General features: G+C 34.5%; 1 protein-coding gene across 1 annotated transcript in view; it reads left to right on the top strand.

Moving 5' to 3' along the window:
- Positions 1-20470, top strand: part of Gbe1 (1,4-alpha-glucan branching enzyme 1) — a 224410-nt gene that overhangs the window by 22767 nt on the left and 181173 nt on the right. The window contains exon 2 of the mRNA XM_048346430.1: positions 11245-11414. Coding sequence (XP_048202387.1) covers positions 11245-11414 — 170 coding nt within the window. The remainder of the gene's footprint in view (positions 1-11244; positions 11415-20470) is intronic.

Raw genomic sequence — 20470 nt, 5'->3', positions numbered from 1 at the left:
TTGCTCCCTGGGAGCTGTGGGCCACAACCTATGTATGTATCTCAGTGTATGACTTTCAATTTTGCTCCAACTTGCCAGGGGTAAACTGATGTTGTCCGACACTTAATATAAGCAGCTGTTGTGCAATACATTCGGTGTGTAGTGACTTCCATACTGGTTTTTCCAAAAACCAAAGGTAGCTTTGAAATGTCTGGAAATGTGTGGAGCGCTAACGCTGATTGGCCTTACGGGGCTTTGAGTAGTATATGACCGACTTCGTAACAGCGTTCATTGCATTGTTCAAAAGTATTTGGGAGTTTCTTTTTTTTTTTGCGCTTATTAATGTGGAAATAAAGTGTATGATTTAAGAAGAAAAAGCGAGTTAAGGGGCTAGGGAGGTGATTGTGGTTAGAATCAATATGCTATAAACTCTAAGGACCCCGTGTGCTTGATTTACTCAGATTGGTCACTGTTAGTAGTGAGATTATTGATTTAAGAGTTATTACTTTTATTTTAGTGTTTTTCACCATGCTTCTGTTAAAGAAGACAACTGCATCAAATATCTTTTCCATAAAACTTTAAAGTTATGCCTGAAAATAATATATATTGAATATAATGTATATAATATGTATTTGAATATAATAGTACAGATACTTTTATGTTTAATTCATAGCCTGTTTTCTTTAAATAATCATACTAGTAAAATAAAAAAATCGAATTGTAAAATGTAAAAAATTATATTGCCATTATCGAGAGCTCATGGTTATATTCAGATATATAATTTTGGGGGGTCATGTTTCTATACATTAGTAAATTCGTCTGTAAATAAAAACATTTGAATTTAATTTTTTTTCACATTGTAAACTTGGAGGAATCTTTTTTCTTACTCTTTAAAAAATAAATCACTTTGGCGGTTATTGAATATAGATGCTTTCTTTTCTAATATTTCATGCATGAATGTCAAATTCATATTCAATAAAATCACTGTCCATGTGATATGCATGGACAGTGCTCAGTAATTAGATGATATTATGCAGAAATATTAATTCTAGCACTGTTTCCCCAGAAGAACTTTGTGAATTATTAAAAATGATTCAAAAATGAGATTAATTAATCATGGTTGCAAGCCATTTTTATGATACGATTATGACTCTTTTTAAGGACTTTACCACAAAGCTCAAGAGATCTTTTAAATTTCTGTTTCAACTAATAATTTTCTGAGTGACCTTGGTTAAGTAACTTGATTTATCCCTTCGTTTCCTTCTTTGTGCAATTCTTTTTTTACCGCCCCCTCCCCATCCTGGGTCTTGAATTCAGGGCCTGGGCGCTGTCCTTGAGCCTCTTTGTGCTCAAGGTTAGTGCTCTACCACATGAGCCATAGTACCGTTTCCAGCTTGTTCTGAGTAGTTTCTTGGTGATAAGAATCTCAAGGACTTTCCTGCCTGTGTTGTCTTCAATCTGAGGTGCCTGGGTTTGTGCAATTTTTCACATACAGAATTGAAAGAACTAAATGAGCCATTGTTTATAAATCATTGAGTTTACTGCTAGGTATATAAGTGCTCAAGATACATAGCATGATTTTTCTTATAAGCATGTTATGGTCAAACATGTTAGAGAACCTTTACTCAGTGTGTTTTCCTTAATGAATGCCTTACAAAGGGTTAAGGATAAAGGATATACAATTATGAACAGAAAGATAAACATGATTCTTGGCTTTATAACACTAGAAATCTTTTTACAAAATGACAGCAAATAAATTTACAGAATTGGATAATTGTTCCATTTTGGAAAGTTCGCCAAAGGTGGGTTTTTTTGTTGTTCTTTTTCTTAACCTACCCTTCAAAATATTAACCACAAGCAGCAATGAGCCCATATGACTCCTGTTTTGATTATTAGTTATCAGCACCATTGCTTAGCAGCACCAGTATGCAATTTACATAGTCTACTTAGGGACACAAAAGGAAAAAAACAAACAAAACTCTTCTCATGTGTTATAGCTGGACCCAAATTAAAACATTTCTATTTTACTATGTTGGATAGGCCAATAAATCATTAATAACTATGGCATGTTAAACAATTTCAGTTGTGCTTGCTGTAATTTAACCTTGAATTGTTTTCCAAATCTATTTACAATGTGGTTCTGGGTACAGTGGTAAACTTGGTGCAGGAGCTCTTGATAATGGGGTAGGTGAAATTTATAAATGCTATTTTATTTCTTTACTATATAACCCAAGGAAGAATATAGGTCAGTAACATTTATTTGAACATGTTATCTATATGCCAATTTGAGTAATCATTTAAAAATATACAGTATTTGGGAGAAACAATAAACTGGGATATGTAAATAATGTGGAAATACCACTGTCCTTGCCAAACTGTACCTGTATCTTCAGATACATTGTTTGATCTGTGTTAAGTCATTATATTTATAAATTAATCTATATATATGTAAGACGTATGTGTGTTTGTGGTACATGAATTTTATGTAACTACAGATATAGATGTAATACTTAAAGTTTTTAACTGAAAGGAGATTTTGCCAATATCTTGGTATTCTGTGAAAGTTCTTTGATCTTTGTAGTTTTGCAGCAGATGTTTGAAAACTTTGTGTCTCTTTAGTAAAGACAAAGAACTGTTAGAAAGTTTGAAAGACCTTTGATATTTCTCTGTTGCTTGGTTCAATAACAGCTAATTATTTATTAATTTTTTTGTAAAGGTTATGTACAGAAGGGTTACATAAGCCAGGTAATGAGTACATTACTTTTTGAACAGTGTTACCTCTTTCCTCATTTTCTCCCAGGTTTTTCCCTTCTGACCCCCTCCCCCACAAGTTTTATAGTTCATTTACAACATTGCACCTAGTGAGTATCACTGCTGTATTTGTTTACCCTTTGTCCCACCATTTTTGTGCTTTCCCTATCTTCCCCCAAAACAGATAAACTGACATACAAGAAAAAAGTGCAGAAATGAAAAACAGCAACAAAATAAGTAAACCAAACAAAAAACAAAGCAAAACAAACCAAAAAAACCCTCTTGTTTCTATTTCTTGGAGTTCATTTCAATAAACTTCTTGTTTTATATGTACTGTTTTTTAAATTAAATAATTTCTTTATTATCAAAGTGATGCACTGAGGGGTTACAGTTTCATAGTAAGGCAGTGTGTACAATTCTTATCCAACCTGTTACCTCCTCCCTCATCCCCCCCCCCTACTACCTTCCCCCTCCCCATTTCCTTCTACCCACCTTTAGTTATACAGTTGGTTTATACCAATTGGTTTTGTAAGTATAGCTATTGCAATGGTTTTGCTAAGCGAAATGAACTTCTAGTTATGGAAACAAGTGGTATATCAGTGTACCATTTTTTGTTTTTCCTCTCATATTCCCTTCTCACGGTTTTACCCCTGCTATCACTGTAACTCATGTTTGTACCCTGGATACTGTATATACCTGTATTGGAACCAGGGAAGGGAAAGGGAATACCAAAATCAAGAGACAATGGATAAAATGACAAATCATTGATATATACTCCTCCTCCTCCTCCTCCTCTTCCTCCTCCTCCTCTTCTCCCTCTTCTCTCCCTCCTCCTCCCCCTCCTCCGTCCTCCCCTCCTCCCCCTCTTTTTTTTTTTTTTTTCAGTCCTGGGGCTTGAACTCAGGGCCTGGGTACTGTCCCTGGGCTTCTTTTTGCTCAAGCCTATGACTTTACCCCTTGAGCCTCTTCTGTCTTTTTCTAATTTATGTGTTGCTGAAGAATTGAACCCAAGGCTTCATGTGTGCCTTCATGCACTGCCAAAGTTGAAAATTGATTTTTACTAATATGAAAACCATGCCCAAAGCTAAAGTTTGTAGCTGTCTAGCCACATTTAAAAAATTGAGAAGTAGGATTGGGTAAGTGCCAGTATTTATATAAGCTTTCTAATCTTTGATGATTTTTAGGTGAAAAACATTAGTGTTTGTCTTCTAATGTTATGATCAATACTATATTGCTTGACACTGTATACCATTGCTATGAAAAGTACTTTTTAAAGCTTGGATACTGTTTTAAATTATCTATCAAAATTGTACTTCAAACTATATCAAATTACATGTTTAGAAAGTACTTTTTCTATATATTGCGCCAACTAAGTTCAAAAAAGAATAAAAATTCTTAGCGGTTTAGATAATGCCTTTTGGCTATTTTCATTCAAAAATGGAGATAGAAAATTATTAAAGTGCTTTATGAACCTATTTATGTAAATAATACATTGTAGTGTATTTCATGTTAGTTTTCTGCTGATTTAATTTTGACAATGTGTCTCATTTTTCTGGTGGATACTTTTTTTTTTAAAAGGTTCAGTGTATTAAAACTATTTAAAAATTGTAATGAATAGTTATAATTTAGTATATAAATTGGAGTAAGTTGTAAAAGTGTAAACTATAAAACACATTTGATGAATATATAAAGGAGGAGAAATACTTTAGAACAATCTTGTATTTTCCTTCTTTACATACTTACTAGCTGATATGGCCCTGGGTAGAATGGGAGTGATAGCAATACCCCTCCCTCACATGGATTTATTGTGAAGATGTTTTCAATAAATTAACACTTGCCTGTTCCCAGAAGGATGCTTAGATCACATCATTTTACATGGTTCAATTTATAAATTATTCTATTTACTTTTTGGTATATACAGATGTGCAAAATACCTTTACAACTAGAGTGTCTTTATTTGTCATGGTAGGGACAATTACTACTCTATGAAACAGAGAAGTTTAGACTATGGTTTCACCTTCTGTGAGACAAAAGAGGTTCGTCTTAGGAGAGAAGCACAAAAGTGAAATACCCAAGCACCTCCTCATATATATATAAAAAATACTATACATATACATACTGAAACAAACTCCAAAGATATGGAAACAAAGGATTGTTTTCTTTGTTTTTTTTCTTTTGCTGATGATTCTGTATTTTTTTCCTTAGATGCAGTATATTCATGTGCAGGAGGGTGGGAGTAGGGCACAGAATCTGAGGAAAAAGTGAAAAAGTGCAACAGTAGAGTGCACCGGACATTGATGAATGTGGATTATCCTGCTCTTGGGTAGAGATGAGAGGAAAGGAATGGGAGAGAATGAGGAAACAGATGACACCCCGTGCAAAAGGAAATGTACTTAATACCTGACGTACGTAAATGTAGCCCCTCTATATGTCACCTCTATAATAACAATAAAGTAAATTAATAAAAAATTTAAAAATGTAATTAATGCAACATTCCTATCAAAAGACAAAAAAAGATAAAATGTCCCTATGTTTAATCTATTCATTGAGATAGTTCAAGTCTCCACCTAAAATACTGATTTGAAAGTTTGGAGTTATTTCTCAGCAAAGAAGCGACCGTACATTAGTAACTCAGTTATACAGATCATGGACTACCTAACAGAGGACCTGGAGCTTTTGACGATAGCCTGGACTTGTAGCATTTACTATGACTTTATAAAAACAAAAAAGAGCTTGAATACAGAAGAGCACATTGCTATTTGAATCAAGATGGTAGAAACATTAAGTCTGAATTCTTCCTAGAAATCAGTAGACTAAGACTGTGTTAGCTCATGTTTCATATTACACAAGAGAAAATAAACTGAAAGGTCAGTTGAACAGTTACAGCGGTGCCCTTTTCCAAGGTAATCAGCAGAGCATGTAGCAAAGATGTGAACAGGCGCGTGACTGGAAAGAGAGCCGTGATAAAGAGGCTGGCAGCTCCCAGTGCTTGGGACAATGCTTGACACTTCCAGGACTGACCAGATGGGCCATTGCTCAGGGCTCACCTTCAGTAATTCTGATTTATTGCATTCAGATGAGTTTTTTTTTTCTTTTCTAGTTAGTCGGTCAGGTTTCACTTTGCCAGAAGACCCTGGAAATTTTAATATTGTCTATTAATCATACATTGGTAAACTGTAATGCAATAGATTAATATGCTTGTAACCCTGACACAAGGCTTGGTGATTAGAATTAATTTCTCAGTTCATTTTATTAACTTAGTATAATTAATCTGTTATGAAGTCAGAATATGTTTACATTCATGACTATATAGTAGGTTCTTTAATTTTTGTGTATAGCCTTATAGCATTTCTAGTATTCCAGCTGTAGAAATCTAGGGAGAGGTGGTAAAAGAAATACTGGCTCATGTAAGGCTTTCTGAGTGATACCAATCAATGTAATACATTGAATATTTTGTAAGTTGAATTCATCTAATAAAAAATGAAGTTATGGATCTACAGGATTTCTGCAATAATTTTCCTTGACCTCATCTCGTATAGGGCTCACAACTAGAATAAGGAAATGACTTTTAACACACAATTGACAAGCATTTAACAGGTTTTTTCCTCCCAAAATATTTTAATGACTGCCATAGAAATATCTCTCTATTTTTTATTAAGGGGAGACATTGTTTATTAAATTTATTTGAACAAAATTATTACTTTAATAGCTTTTTATTTTATGACATCAGAAAATAAGAGACCAACTATTTAGCATGGAAGCGCTATGTCAGTTTTTTGTAGCCTTGGGTTTTTGTTGTTGTTTCTACTAGAAATCTCTTTATTTATTTTTCCTTTTCATAAAAGAGGAAAAGAAGACATAATATAAAATAAATTTTTGTGGATGTGATATATATAAGCCCAATAACCTTGACCACAGTGGTACTTTGTATTGTATAAATGAAGATGCTGAAAGAGGGTCATCCTAGCTTATTAATGTAGTCCCAGCTACTTGGAAGACAGAGGGACACATGGGATTGAGGCTTGAGGCCATCATAGGCAGAAAGCTAGCAAGACAACCCCCTACTTCAGTGCAGGATGGAGGATATTTATGGTCTAGCCCTGTGGGGGGGTTTAGGTAGGACTACCAAGGTGGGTTGCCCCGGGCCAATGAGAAAATAGATAATAATAACCTAATCATAATAAAAAGATAATAATCTAAAACAAAGTGAGCTAGAGGTATGATTCAAGTGGTAGAGTACTTGCTTAACAAAGAAAAGGGCTAATTTAAAACTAATATTGGAAGAGAGAAGAGAGAGAAAGAAAGAGAGAGAGAGGGAGGAAGGGAGGGAGATGATGGGTAACATGGAGGGAGAGACAAACTGAAAGAGAGAGGGAGACAGAAAGGACAGTCATTAATTAAAAAATATTAAGTGCAGTTTGATTATGATACTAACAGAAGAATTGTCTTTTGCTTGTAAAATATGTCCTTTAGAATATTTCCATGCCTGTTATGAAGTAGGTGCTGTATAGCAATTAGTGTAAGAGTAATTTTTGACATGAAATGTTCATTCAGGTAACATCTAGTCCCAGCTCTGATCAAACATACACATTGTAATATTAATAAAAAATTAAGTGAACAGAACACCCCTATCGATTTGCACCGTGCTGTCGAGTTAAGTGGAAATGAAATTGATGGGAATTAATTGTTATCTAATCCCTCCCAACTTCTGGCATTCATCTTAAGTGGCAGTGGCTACCGAGAGGGACACTTTGAAGCTGGTGGCAATCTGTGTCTCTACAGGCTCATCTCCCATCCTGACTTGTTATTCACTTGTGGAAATCCACTCATTTCACCTTTATATACACAGCCTCATTGATGGATTTATTTTATTTTATCTTGGACTCAGTGTCTGGAATCTGTTCCTAAGCATTTTTTTTGCTCAAAAATTGCATTGTACATTTCTGACTTTTCTTAGTGGTTAATTGGAGATAAGAGGCTCAAGGACTGTCCTGCTGGGGCTGGCTGGGCTGGCTTTTAACTATGATCCTTAGATTTCAGCCTCCTGAGTATACCTTTCAAACTTAATGATGATACAATTTCATTATTACCTTCTTGACCTTAGATAACTTAGGAATGTGTCTGTTTCTGTAGTTTTTTCTTTGTTTTAAAAAAGGTTAATGTATGTTGAGATAAAAGTCTAATAATATAAACTTTATTATACCAAATGCTAGTTCTTATACTCACTCCATTTCATGTTCTTGGTTACCAGAAATTTGACCTAGTTTTTAAGAACCTATAAATTCATAGCAAAAAATGAAGAGACTTGACTTAGCTGGAGAGGGCACCGGCATCATGATCTTGCTGTATCCTCAGGCATTTTCTTTTTTGAGCCATAGCCATTTCAAAGTGGAATATGTATTTCTGTATCAGAAGCTATAGGGCTGACCTTGAGGGAAGTCAAGATATTTAGGTAAAGTAATAGATTGCTATAATCCTGTTTCCATTGATTTTTTTTCTTTTTTACCAAATGGACTGTTTGAGAACATCTTATGAAACTTGTCAAGAATTATTTTTAAACATAAATCTAAAAATGTGTTTTAAAGCATTATACCTACATTGACAAAAAAAATGAGCACATTTACTTAACCTCAAGTTTATGCCTTAAAAAATGAGTAATTTTTCTTTGTCCTTCTTTTGCTTTAACTCCTGATTTTTTTTGTCCATATTTCTATGCTGTTTGGTCATTTTGATGCTTGATATTACTTTGGCTACTTAGGATGGATTATTTTCCATGTGCCAAGAAGCAGAGACTGATATGTAGAGCATAATAAAATATAATTCTTATGGGATTAACAGAGTTTGCAGTTGCTATTCTAATAAGCCTGTAGATCTGGGTTTTTTTTTTTTGTGGTTGTTCTGATGAGTATTTTAAGTATTTTATAACAATTGTAATGTTTAAGAAAAGCTCATAGAAAAATGTGGCATCCCTTCATATTTTTGAATAATTACTGGGTACCAATTAAGCTATGGTGCCCTTGGAGTTAAGAGTCTTTTGGACTTTACTGCCAGGGCTGGCTTCAAATAACGATCCTCAGATCTCAGCCTTCTGAGTGTCTAGGATTAGAGGCGTGAGCCACAGGTGCCTAGCTTCCTTTTTTTTTTTTTTTTTGAATGTGGTAATTTTTTTCTTCTATCTCCTCGTCTGTGAAAATATTTCTTTATTTTTATCTTAATTTAACATTCTTAACTAATATGTTATGAGTATGTTTTCCAAGCTTTTCTTGAAACATAGAATACATGACTTAATCTCTTTAGAAAATGTTTTATGTTTTATATCTTGTATATTCATTTTATTTAGTTTTATTTAATTTTATTTAGTTGTATTTAATTTTATTTCTGATTCAGCAGCTGTCATTTTGTTTTGGTTTTGTAGTCCTTTGTCTTTTTATCCTTTGTCTCTCGATTTTTATATTCCCTTTCACTTCCCTAGTTCTAATACCAGTATATACAGTTTCCAATGTACTCAGATAAGATACAGTGATAGTACAGGTACAACCACAGGAAGGGGATACAAGAGGATTATCAACAATAGAAGCTACAGTTTCACATGGCATGTTGAAAGTAATTACAACAATAGTATAACAGTCGTTTCCATAACATGGAGTTCATTTACTTAGCATTATCTTATGCATTCATAAGGGCATAGCTATTAGGCTCTTGTGATCCTTTGCTGTGACTAGCCTAAACCTGTGCTACTTATTCCCCTATGAGGGAGACCATAGAGTCCATGTTTCTTTGGGTCTGGCTCACTTCACTTAGTATAACTTTTTCCAAGTCCTTCCATTTCCTTATGAATGGGACAATGTCATTCTTTCTGATAGAGGCATAAAATTCCATTGTGTATATATACCACATTTTCCTGATCCATTCATCTACTGAGGGGCATCTGGGTTGGTTCCATATTTTAGCTATGACAAATTGTGCTGCAATGAACATTGTTGTGCTGCTGGTGGCTTTAGTGTGTTCTTGTTTGTGGTCTTTTGGGTAGATGCCCAAAAGCGGGGCTGCTGGATCATAGGGGAGCTCTGTATTTAGCAGCTGTCATTTTTGAGTATCAGTTAGCTTGTCTTTAAAATACTCATTTTCTTTCTAATTTATTTCTGTTATTTGTTCCTTTACCTAATGATTCGCTGTTTTTCCTATCCACTACTTCTAATATGAAAATTTCCCTTCCTCACTTCTCCAGTCTTATTTCTTATTGTTATTTTGTCATATATTTTCTTAGCTCTTATTTTACTGACTTCATGTTTAAATGAAGTAATTGAAGTATGAAGTAATTGTGAAAAGGTTCTTTGTATGGTCAAATGAGGTAGGTTATCTTTAATTATTAACTTCTCAGATTGTTTATATTTCCTTTGTATTCCATCTGGATCCATACATCTTTTTGAGGGTTTCATCGGCACAGCTTCTCCTCAAGGTTTGAAGAATTATGGCCTGCAAGTACTATTCATTATATAGTTCTGGCACCTGCACTTGTGATGATGACTTACCTAGTGATCTACTTCTTTCTTCTTAGACCCAGAGATAAATTAAGAAAAATAGGTGGTGGTGGTGGTGGTGGTGTGTGTGTTGTATACATACACCAGAACCAGAATTTTGGGAGCAGCTGTAATGCTGTTCTTGATTCTACTTGGGGATCTTCAGTTTCCTTTTATAGCCACTTTTACAAGTTGACATGATGTGTGTTCATGCCATGCTTATCTGCAAGTACAGCTTAAAGGTCATCACTAACTTACTTGTTTCTTTTCTTTTCTTTTTTACTATAGGATTATTGGAACCCAATTACATCCACTCACTAGCATATTGTCTTTGACCCCTTCCATGATTCAGAGACACGGTTGAGTACCCATGACAAAGACCATATGGCTGTTGGTACTTATAATATTTAGGGAAAAATCAGTGACACCTTGCTGGAGATAGTTTTATTTTTCTTCCTGGATTTTGACAATTTGTCTTCATTTCCTTAGAATTCAGAAGAGATGTAGGTATGCTCTTCATTACCTCTCTTGATATGGAAGCTATGCTGGCTATTAAACAGTTCTTGGTAACACAATCATCATGAATTCTTACACTAAAATGCTTGACATTATAAACAAATGCTTGTTGGATTACTATGTCTTATTTTATATAACAGTTTTTTAAATCCTATTAGTACATCTCCTTCAGTGTTGTGTTTTTTCTGAAATGTTAATATATCTTTTTGGGAATTCTGTTTAATTTTTTTTTTTTTTTTTTTTTTTTTTTGCCAGTCCTGGGGCTTGGACTCAGGGCCTGAGCACTGTCCTTGGCTTCTTTTTGCTCAAGGCTAGCACTCTGCCGCTTGAGCCACAGCGCCACTTCTGGCCTTTTCTATACATGTGGTGCTGGGGAATTGAACTCAGGGCTTCATGTATAGGAGACAAGCACTCTTGCCACTAGGCCATATTCCCAGCCCCTCTGTTTAATTTTTCTAATGTACTTTTTTTGTTGAAGGTATAAGAAGTTTCACCAGATTTTGAACAACTTTAGAGAGAATGAAGGTGGCATTGATAACTTCTCTCGAGGCTACGAAACCTTCGGCATCCACAGATGTTCTGATGGTGGCTTGTACTGCAAAGAATGGGCACCAGGAGCAGAAGCAGTATTTCTTACTGGAGATTTCAGTGAGTATTAAGAAAGGGTTGAAAGGATTGTTTTCCTCTTCTATTTAAAGCACACACTTTCTGTATTTTGTCTTCATTGCTACATGAGGATTAATGATTCAAATAACTGACATTTCAAATAGTTTTATATATTTTATTTTACTTTGTTTTTGTTATTTTAGTTTATTTACTGGTGCTTGAAATAGGGGCCTTATACTTGCTTGGCTGATTATCATTTGAGAGCCACATCGTCAAGCCTTTCTTTTTACTGGTTATTTCAAATTCTTAGGGAATTTTCTGCCCAGCATTGGTTTCAAATAGCAATCACTTGGCTTTCAGCCTCCTGGGTAGCTAGGATTATAGGCATGAGCTACATGTGACTGTTCAAAAATTATTACTTATACTCATGTAATAGAGCTGTTTCTCCTGTGATGTGATCCATATGTTCCCTGGGAAAAAATGTTATTTTATGTTTCTATACAAAAAATAACCAGGTATGAATGAAGTCACGGCAGGAAGACTATAGTAAATGTATTTACCTTGGTTGAAAAGTTGTGATGAAATAAATAGCAAGAAAAATGAATGTTGTAGCAGGGCTAAATCTCCACTTGCATGAGCACCTTGCTGGTTGGCATCTAAGTTTTTGCAAAGATTCTCTACAGTCTTGTACCCATTTCTGAGACTTTGATAAAAATTAGACACTTGGCCTAGAGAGTGGCCTTGGTCACGTTTTGTTTTTTTTCTTTCCTTTCTCTGTAATGTAATGGGATCTGTCTCTTCAGCCTCACCATATGCATTGGCAGGCACGTGATAAGACTCTAAGCAGCTCGAAGTCAAGCTTCCTTGCTTACCTTGTAGTGGGAGGAAGAACCTGTATAACTATCTATAATACAATCTGCAAGGGTTTGTTTTGGAAGGATGTAGAATGGCCATCATAGGACAATGTAGGAAGTTGATGGTGGGAGGGAAGTAACTGAAAAAACAAACAGGCAGTGATAGAATGCTTTTAAAAAGGAAGAAACATACCAATCATAGAGGGACATAATATTTAAAATACTCTTTTCACTTATTACCAGATTCAGAAGATTACATGTTGTGTTACCTACTTTTTATGACATGCCAGAAGCAGTGTGGCTATCAGGTCCTGAAGGCAGTATGTGAGGATGATTAAAAAGGAGCATGAGGAAATTTGGGGTGATGATAATGTTTCAAGTCCTTATTATGATGGTAGTTATCTAACTGAGCCAACATATATAGAATCAAGCAATATGAGTGAGTTGTACTAACTATAAATTAAATGTCAATTCAACAAAAGCATAACAAAAAAAGAATAACCAAAAGTTATATATATATACACATATATGTGTAAATGAATATACATGTATATATGGATGTATATACGTGTGTGTACTTATATACATATGTGTGTATATATAAATGGAATATGTAATATGGTATATGTGTATATGCCTTATACTACTTCATACAAGGCTCTTTGTTAAGGTAAAAGGTTAGTGGTTATATTAAAAAAATGAAGTAGAATGTATTGTAGCTATATATTTTATTTAACCCAAAATATAAAACTACTCTCTGATTAACATATAATTAACATTGTTAATAAAGTATTTTATTCCTTTTTTGTGTCTTGTGGATTTATCATCTGGAGGAAGTCTCATTGAACATGCTGAATTTTTATGGTTAATAGCTGACACGTTTGAGTTTAAAAGTGGACTCATACCCAGGTTTTTCCATACTTAACTAAATTTTCTCTGGAAAATTATTTAAGTCACAATTTTAAAATTCATTTTACCCATTAAATAATGAGTAACACAAACATTTTTGTTTCTCAATTGCATTGCCTAACCTAGTTTTAGTGTTCAAAAGTCACATGTAGCTACAAGCTTCTTTGTAGGAAAATTAAAAGTTTTAATTTTTTTCAATACAGTCATACAGAAAATATGTCAGATATTTATGTTTTAGAGAGTTTTTGGAAAACTTTATGAATGTCCTGAGATATACAATTTTCAATTTACTTAGTCTGGTGATAATTAGGAAAGGTATTTTGAGGATAGTAGGATTCTCACTTGAATTAGTGTTATTAAGTTTTTACACATTAAAGCATGGTTATTTCTGACCTTCTCTAAGTTGCTGCCTTGATCATTGTTTTTTAGTTACCAATTTAAAATCATCTTATTACCAAAAGTTCTTTGTCATTTTATTCTTCAATTTCTATTCGTCAGACTGTATATGCGTTGATCATGCAGATTTAATGCATTTCCCATCTGTGTCATTTTTCATAGGAATAGAAAGATCAATCTCAAAATTTATAAAGAAGCATGAAGTCCACAATAGCCAAAGTTACTTTGAACAAAAAAGCAACATTTACATTAAGCCATATTGCTGAGCCACAACGGCAAAACTAGCATGTTAGTGTAGCAAAACAGACTTTGAGACTAGTGGAACATAATACATGACACAGAAATAATCTCACACATAGTAGTCACCTGTAGTCACCTGATTCTCAGCAAAGACTGCAAGAACATATTTTGGAAAAAAGACAGCCAATTTCACAAATAGTACTCAGAAAACTGGTTATCACCTGTAGAAGATTTAAACTAGATTCTTATCTCTCACTTTGTATAAAAATCAATTCAGAATGGATGAAAGGCTTTAATGTCAGCCTGAAACTTTGAAACTACTTAGAGGAAAAACCTAGAAGAAAATCCTTCATGGCAACACATTTCTTCAAAAGCTCAGAACATAAAGTAAAAATTGATGGAATTGAATCAAATTACAAGACTTTCTGCATAGTGAAGGAAAGAGCTTCCAGAATGAGAGAGAATTTTTTGAACTATCTATGTAGTATCCAGAATACATGATATATAAAGAGAATGTACATATATACCAAAATGTTAATGGAATGTGAATATATATATATATATAGTTATTGATGAAAAGTGTGTTCTTGTTAACTCTTTTTTATTTTTGCCAACTGAGCTGACAGTATTTTATTTACAAGTACTTGGAACAGTCAAATATAAATAAATACCTTTTAAGAAAAAAAGAATTCTGCCTGGCACCAGTGGCTCATGCCTGTAATTCTAGCTGTTTAGTTAGCTAAGATCTTAGGATTGTGGTTTGAAGGCAGCCCTGGAAGAAATGTCCATGAAACTTTCATCTCCAATAATCACAAAAAAAGCCAGAAATGGAGCTGTGCTCAAGTGGTAGACTGAGCAAAAGGAGCCCAGCGACAGTATTTGGCTTGGTGAGGCTGAAGATGATATTTATCTTGCCTATCGAATTAGGTTGCTCTGGGTACTAACTCACTTATGAATGTGAAATTGTGTATGCCATATTCAGTGCTGTATCATTGTTAATTGGCAAGCTGGCAAAATACTCTCATTTGCACAGGGCTTTTATTTCTTATTAAAAGTTGTTATTACCTGTATTTCTAGCTACTTGGAAGGAAGAGATAGGGAAGATAAATTCAAGGCCTCCCCTTGTCTTAAACAAGGCAGGAATTGTACACATTTATAATCTCAGTGTGCACACACACATACATACACACACACAGAAACACACACGTAAATACATATATAATTTAAAAATGATAATTGATCTTAACAAAATATAACATAGTTCAATCTGTTTAGCCCATACAGAGGCAGATCTGTCTTTTCCCCTTCCAATAATTTAAAAACGGCGAGAAGACAACTTCATGTTTAATGTAGTACATTCATTTTTGTTTTCAAAAAAAGGAGAAAATCATTTATTTGTCTTTTTACCATTTTTTAATGACTCAGTATTTTAAACAGTTAGTAGCCACTGCAGTATCCAAACAGTGTGCATGCAATCACATTCCTCAGAATTGAAATCTTACCACGCAGAAGGTGTTTCTCCAAAGAATAGAAACTGCACTCCAGGTTTGAGATGAATTTCTAAAACTTTGAATCATCTGCAGTACTGAAAAGATTCATTCTTCAGAAAATTAATATGATTTAAAATATACTGGGAGTTTTGGTAATAAGTCATGCTTATTACAGGCTTCAAGGATAATTGAAGAGACCTAGCTTCTTCCAGTATTGAGATGATAACAAGTATGAAAGGCAGTAAGCTACATATGTCAATATAAAATAAATTTGGTTCCTATTTGCTTAAATGAAAACATTTTATTGAAAATTGCTAAGTATAGAAGCTAGGAACTTTTCAAATAACCCAAATGTCTATCATTGATATACTGAACTAAATCACATATAGGACATAGACACTCATGATTTTTAATCCTATAGAAAAAGGAAATCACTGATACTTTTTGCCAAGTGGAATGACACTGAAAGAAACTCCACCTATGTTTTCTGGACCAAATTCATGTATAACTTTTCCCCCCAAGTTACTAGGAGAAAAAGAAGTGCCATAGAGCATTTGTTTCTTAATCTCTTATATTCTGAAAGAGTACCATGTTAAATTCTGCTTTGTGGATTTTGTGTTATGGTTTTAGACGGTGGTATCAGCTTGCAAGACATTGTCAGAAGTTTGACAGTGAGGTAGAGTAATTTTTTTTTTTTTTTTTGGCCAGTCCTGGGCCTTGGACTCAGGGCCTGAGCACTGTCCCTGGCTTCTTCCCGCTCAAGGCTAGCACTCTGCCACTTGAGCCACAGCGCCCCTTCTGGCCGTTTTCTGTATATGTGGTGCTGGGGAATCGAACCTAGGGCCTCGTGTATCTGAGGCAGGCACTCTTGCCACTAGGCTATATCCCCAGCCCCGAGTAATTTTGCTTTAGTTTTTGAGTCTAATAATGATCATAATTTATTTATTAGTCATTTTGGAGGTTGTTTTCTTTGGACTTTCAAGTTTTGTGTATTGGTCTTGCTCAAATTTGAAGTTTTAAAAGAGTTTTTTTTATTATCATAGGTATCATAGGTAGATTGTAAAACTCTGCTCTAAAAATGAAATACCTTATTGATTGGTAGAAAGCAACGTGGTTAGAAGATGTAGTTCTGATATCAACTGCGTTTGCCTGCTTCGTTTTCTGTAGTGGTGTGGTCAATTTTCACTGTAGTGTGGCCGGCCCGGTGTAAACAGTTTAAGCATTTTAGCAGGTTATGACAATATTGCCTTCTTGTATATGTTGGATTCTTGTATGTCTTCTTCTCATTGTCAGCTGTGACTCTTCCCGGTGTGTCAGATTCTTGGTAGATTCCAAGACAATAGAGAAACTTCTATCTGATCTTCCAAAGAAGAAGAGCAATGGAAGAATTCTGGGATGGCTATAAAAATGTCAGATGAGAATTGACTGGCATCCCTAACCATGTCATTCACCAAATAATAGAGATCAGTGTTATGTCAGTGAGGCAAGGCCTAAGAATACGTTTTATGAAAGCTCCTGACAAATCACAGCTAACAGTACCATCGTGGATCTTGACAGTGAGCTAAATTCTCTTCACTCCTGAGACTTTTGAATGCGAATTCTTCCAGTTTTTTCTGCTGCACAATATATTTTATGGTAATGAACTATGAAAAAGTTATTGGGTACTAGGAAAATTTCAGAAAAGGACAACTTGGAAGGAATAGTTTGATTAAATATACACAGTGAGTTAAGAAATATGGATTTACCTGAATGTTTCCATGCAGATTATTTTACTTGCATCTGCTAAGCTTTCATACCATTTTTATTCAAAGGAAATATTGTCTTTTAGATAATGGTTTATATGAACAAGATGACTCAAATCATATAAAGGATCCAACTTAAAAATATGGTTTTAGTCTTACATCAGAAGATAAGCAAGTGTATCTTCATGTGTCTGTTTTAAATTAAAACAATATTTATTGCTTGTGTGTCCATCTGTATGGCACGCATGCATACTTTCACTTTTTTTAGTAATATTTTCAATACATGTTCCAATTTCAGACCCCAATTTTGCTGGATCAGAGAGTTTTGTTGTAAGGCCTAATAGGATTATGTTTATAGGGAAGCATCTTAAATTCCTGGGGATTTTATGAGATTGCTGTTAGAGTCCTTGATGCTGGAAGGTAGATTTGGAACTATACTACATAAGCAGTGATTTTCTAGCTTCATATTACTTTTCAGATATGCTGCTAAAATTTTTTGCTAGATAGATATTAGAGTATTTTCAATTAGGTTTCAGTTTTAGTATTTAACTTGTAGTTCTATAATTTGCATATATATACAGATACAGACACACATATAGTTATTTTGTCTGTGTGTGTGTGTGTGTGTGTGTGTGTGTGTGTGTGTGTGTGTGTTCGCGGTTCTTTTTTGAGATTGTTATCATTTTTCCCATTAAAATGACTATGCAGTTCATCACTTGTACTAAGTTACATCATGCATGTTATTTTCTTAGGAATTTAAATGTTATCTTAATGGAAGTGATGCACTATTCTTTAATAGTCACATCCAGCTAAGAATGTGGTTGATTATAAATAAAATAGATGATTACTTTCTGTGTCTTGCTCACAATGCAACTCTTCATTTTAAGATCAAACTGCATTATTTTGGGGGAACTATCACTTATGATAGATAGTTGAGGAAATGGCAACTTAATTTGTTGCTATTTTCTTTCTCAGGTGACATAGCATAAGTGCATACCAGGTTACCTTATAAAGTGGTGAATCTCTTAAAGGTAAAGTGCACTGTTTGTTATTCTCATCCAGCTCCCCTGAGCATATCAGTTGGAATTAGAATTGACTGGTTGTTTTTGCAGTATGCAGCACCAAGGTATGACTCTGTCTTTCTTCTCATCTCACCTTACTTCTTTCTCTTCTTTTATACTTTAAAGCATTCTTTATACTTCCAGTTCATATCCAGACATATTCTTGTTGGAAAATGTTAGAGGTATTTTAATTTTTTTTTTATTGCAGCTTGGTAGTTACTCAAATGATGGATTTGTGAAAACAAAAAAAAAACCAAAATGAACAAACAAACAACCAAAAAACCCCACAATGCTCAGCCATTTTAGTTACTTGGGAGCCAGTGGCAAAAGCACCTTAAAGATATTATTCAAAAAGTACAAACCTGAAAACACTGCCACATTTCCTCAGCAAGAATAAATATTCTTCAACACTGATAAAATTGCACAAGAATTCATCACCCAACAGCCATAGAAAGAACCATAAATCCGTTTTGAGAAGTGGAGGTGTGGCTCAAAGGAGTACTAGCCTTGAGTAGTGAAAAAGTCAACCAAGAGCCTGAGTCACAGTACCAGGACCGCCCCCCCCATTTTCTTTTTATTTATTTATTTTATTTTTTAACATGGTTAACTCTGGGTTACAGCCATATAGCATTAAATAAGGACTTTAAATATACATGCTTCTTTGATTTTTTTCCTATTCTTATTATGCTATCTAACCATTATTATTGTCTTAATTACAAAAACATTCCCATTGTCTAGCTTCATTCTACCTCCATTCTTTTTGTTTTGTTTTGTTTGGTCAGTTGTGGGGCTTGAACTCAAGGCGTGGACACTGGTCCCTGAACTGTTTTGTTCCAGGCTAATGCTCTACCACTTTGAGCCACAGCACCACTTCCAGTTTTCTGGTAGGTAAATGGAGATAAAGAGTCTCATAAACTTTCCTGCTTGGGTTGGCTTTGGGTTGGATCTCAGCTTCCTTAATAGCCAGGATTACAGGTATGAGCCACTGGTGCTTCTAGGCAAAAGTTCTAGGTTTCTTCTTTCTCTGTCCCTTGGCATCTACTAATTTATGTTATTCATTTCTTTTTCTCTCTCTCTTAATGTGGATATTGTTTGTGAGTAGGGTCTTGCTATGCGGCATAAACTGGTAGTGGAACACCAAAGTTCCTGCTTTAGTCTCCTGAGAGCTGGAATTTCAGGAGTTTGCCATCATGTCTGGCACTCAACTCTGTATGTTTCATATAATTAGAATCATACCACCGAGACATTTGTGTTTGGTTTCTTCTATATAGCATCATATTTTTGAGGTTCATCCAATTTATGTCACATAAAAATAGATTACTTCATTCCTTTCTATGGCTGAATAAAATGAAACTCACATAGCACATTTTATTTAATGGACGTTGGTTATTTCTACAGTTGCCTATTGTAAATTTTTTGTACTAGTTTTTGTATAAACAGATTTTTTTATTTCTTTTTGCTTATCTGGGGTATTGTTCTTGCCAAATTTAAATAACTATGCTAGATAATTTATTTGACCAAAATACCATTTTCTTCCCTTAGAAATAAAAGAATAATGTTATACTTTCACCCGCCTACTATGCACTGCTCTTCAGTTTTACACTTTTTTCTCTGTATCTGTTGAGTTGGTTTAGTGGAAGGATTGAGGACTGGGTGGGAATGGTGGCAGGCTGTGGTGGAAAGAAGAGAGAAGCCAGGTAATTATCTCTCTGGCCCAACCTTGCTAACTTAAAGTAAGGCCATGTTTCATGGCCACTGAAATGCCTTGTAGTTCTTGATTTTTCTCTCTCTGAGCAAGTGTCTGTATCTCAGAACAAGTACAATGCGAAGGGTTTTCAACTAAACAAAGCATAACTGATTATAGCAATGTTTCAAGTAATTTATGTCAGGCCCCAACTGGATTCAGAGACCATAATTTTATTAAACACACTTACGGAACTTTTGTGTCCTGAGCAAATTTCAGATATTTGGAGGGACCTGCGTTCTCTCTAGCAATTGAAAATGGTACTGACCAGCACACTACCTAAGTTTCACTTAATATGGATTAAAGGAACACAGATCATCAAAGTCATCCACGGTACATTTTCTTGTAAGTGAATCCCACTTTCTTGTAATAGTTACATCTATGTATTGTGTATATTTCTTCTCAAAGTAAGAACTTACTTTAGCATATTGATTCCTTCCTTTTCTCTTTCCCTTCTTTATCCCCTTTCTTCTCCCTCCTAACCTCTCTTTCTTCCTTTCTATCTCATCCATTCTCCCTTAGGGTCCACCTATCCAATCTTCCTCTTCCCTTCTTCTTCCCTTCCTCCCTTTCTTTTCTAAAAGTTAAGTATTTCTGTGCTTTTCTTAATACTCACTGAGTCTGGAACCTAATATTAAGAAGTAGAATAATTTTGGTTTTAC

This window comes from Perognathus longimembris, chromosome 5, assembly GCF_023159225.1.
Source record: "Perognathus longimembris pacificus isolate PPM17 chromosome 5, ASM2315922v1, whole genome shotgun sequence".
Lineage (NCBI taxonomy): Eukaryota > Metazoa > Chordata > Mammalia > Rodentia > Heteromyidae > Perognathus > Perognathus longimembris.
The sequence above is the reverse complement of the archived record's forward strand: the minus strand, read 5'-3'. Positions and strand labels throughout refer to the sequence as shown.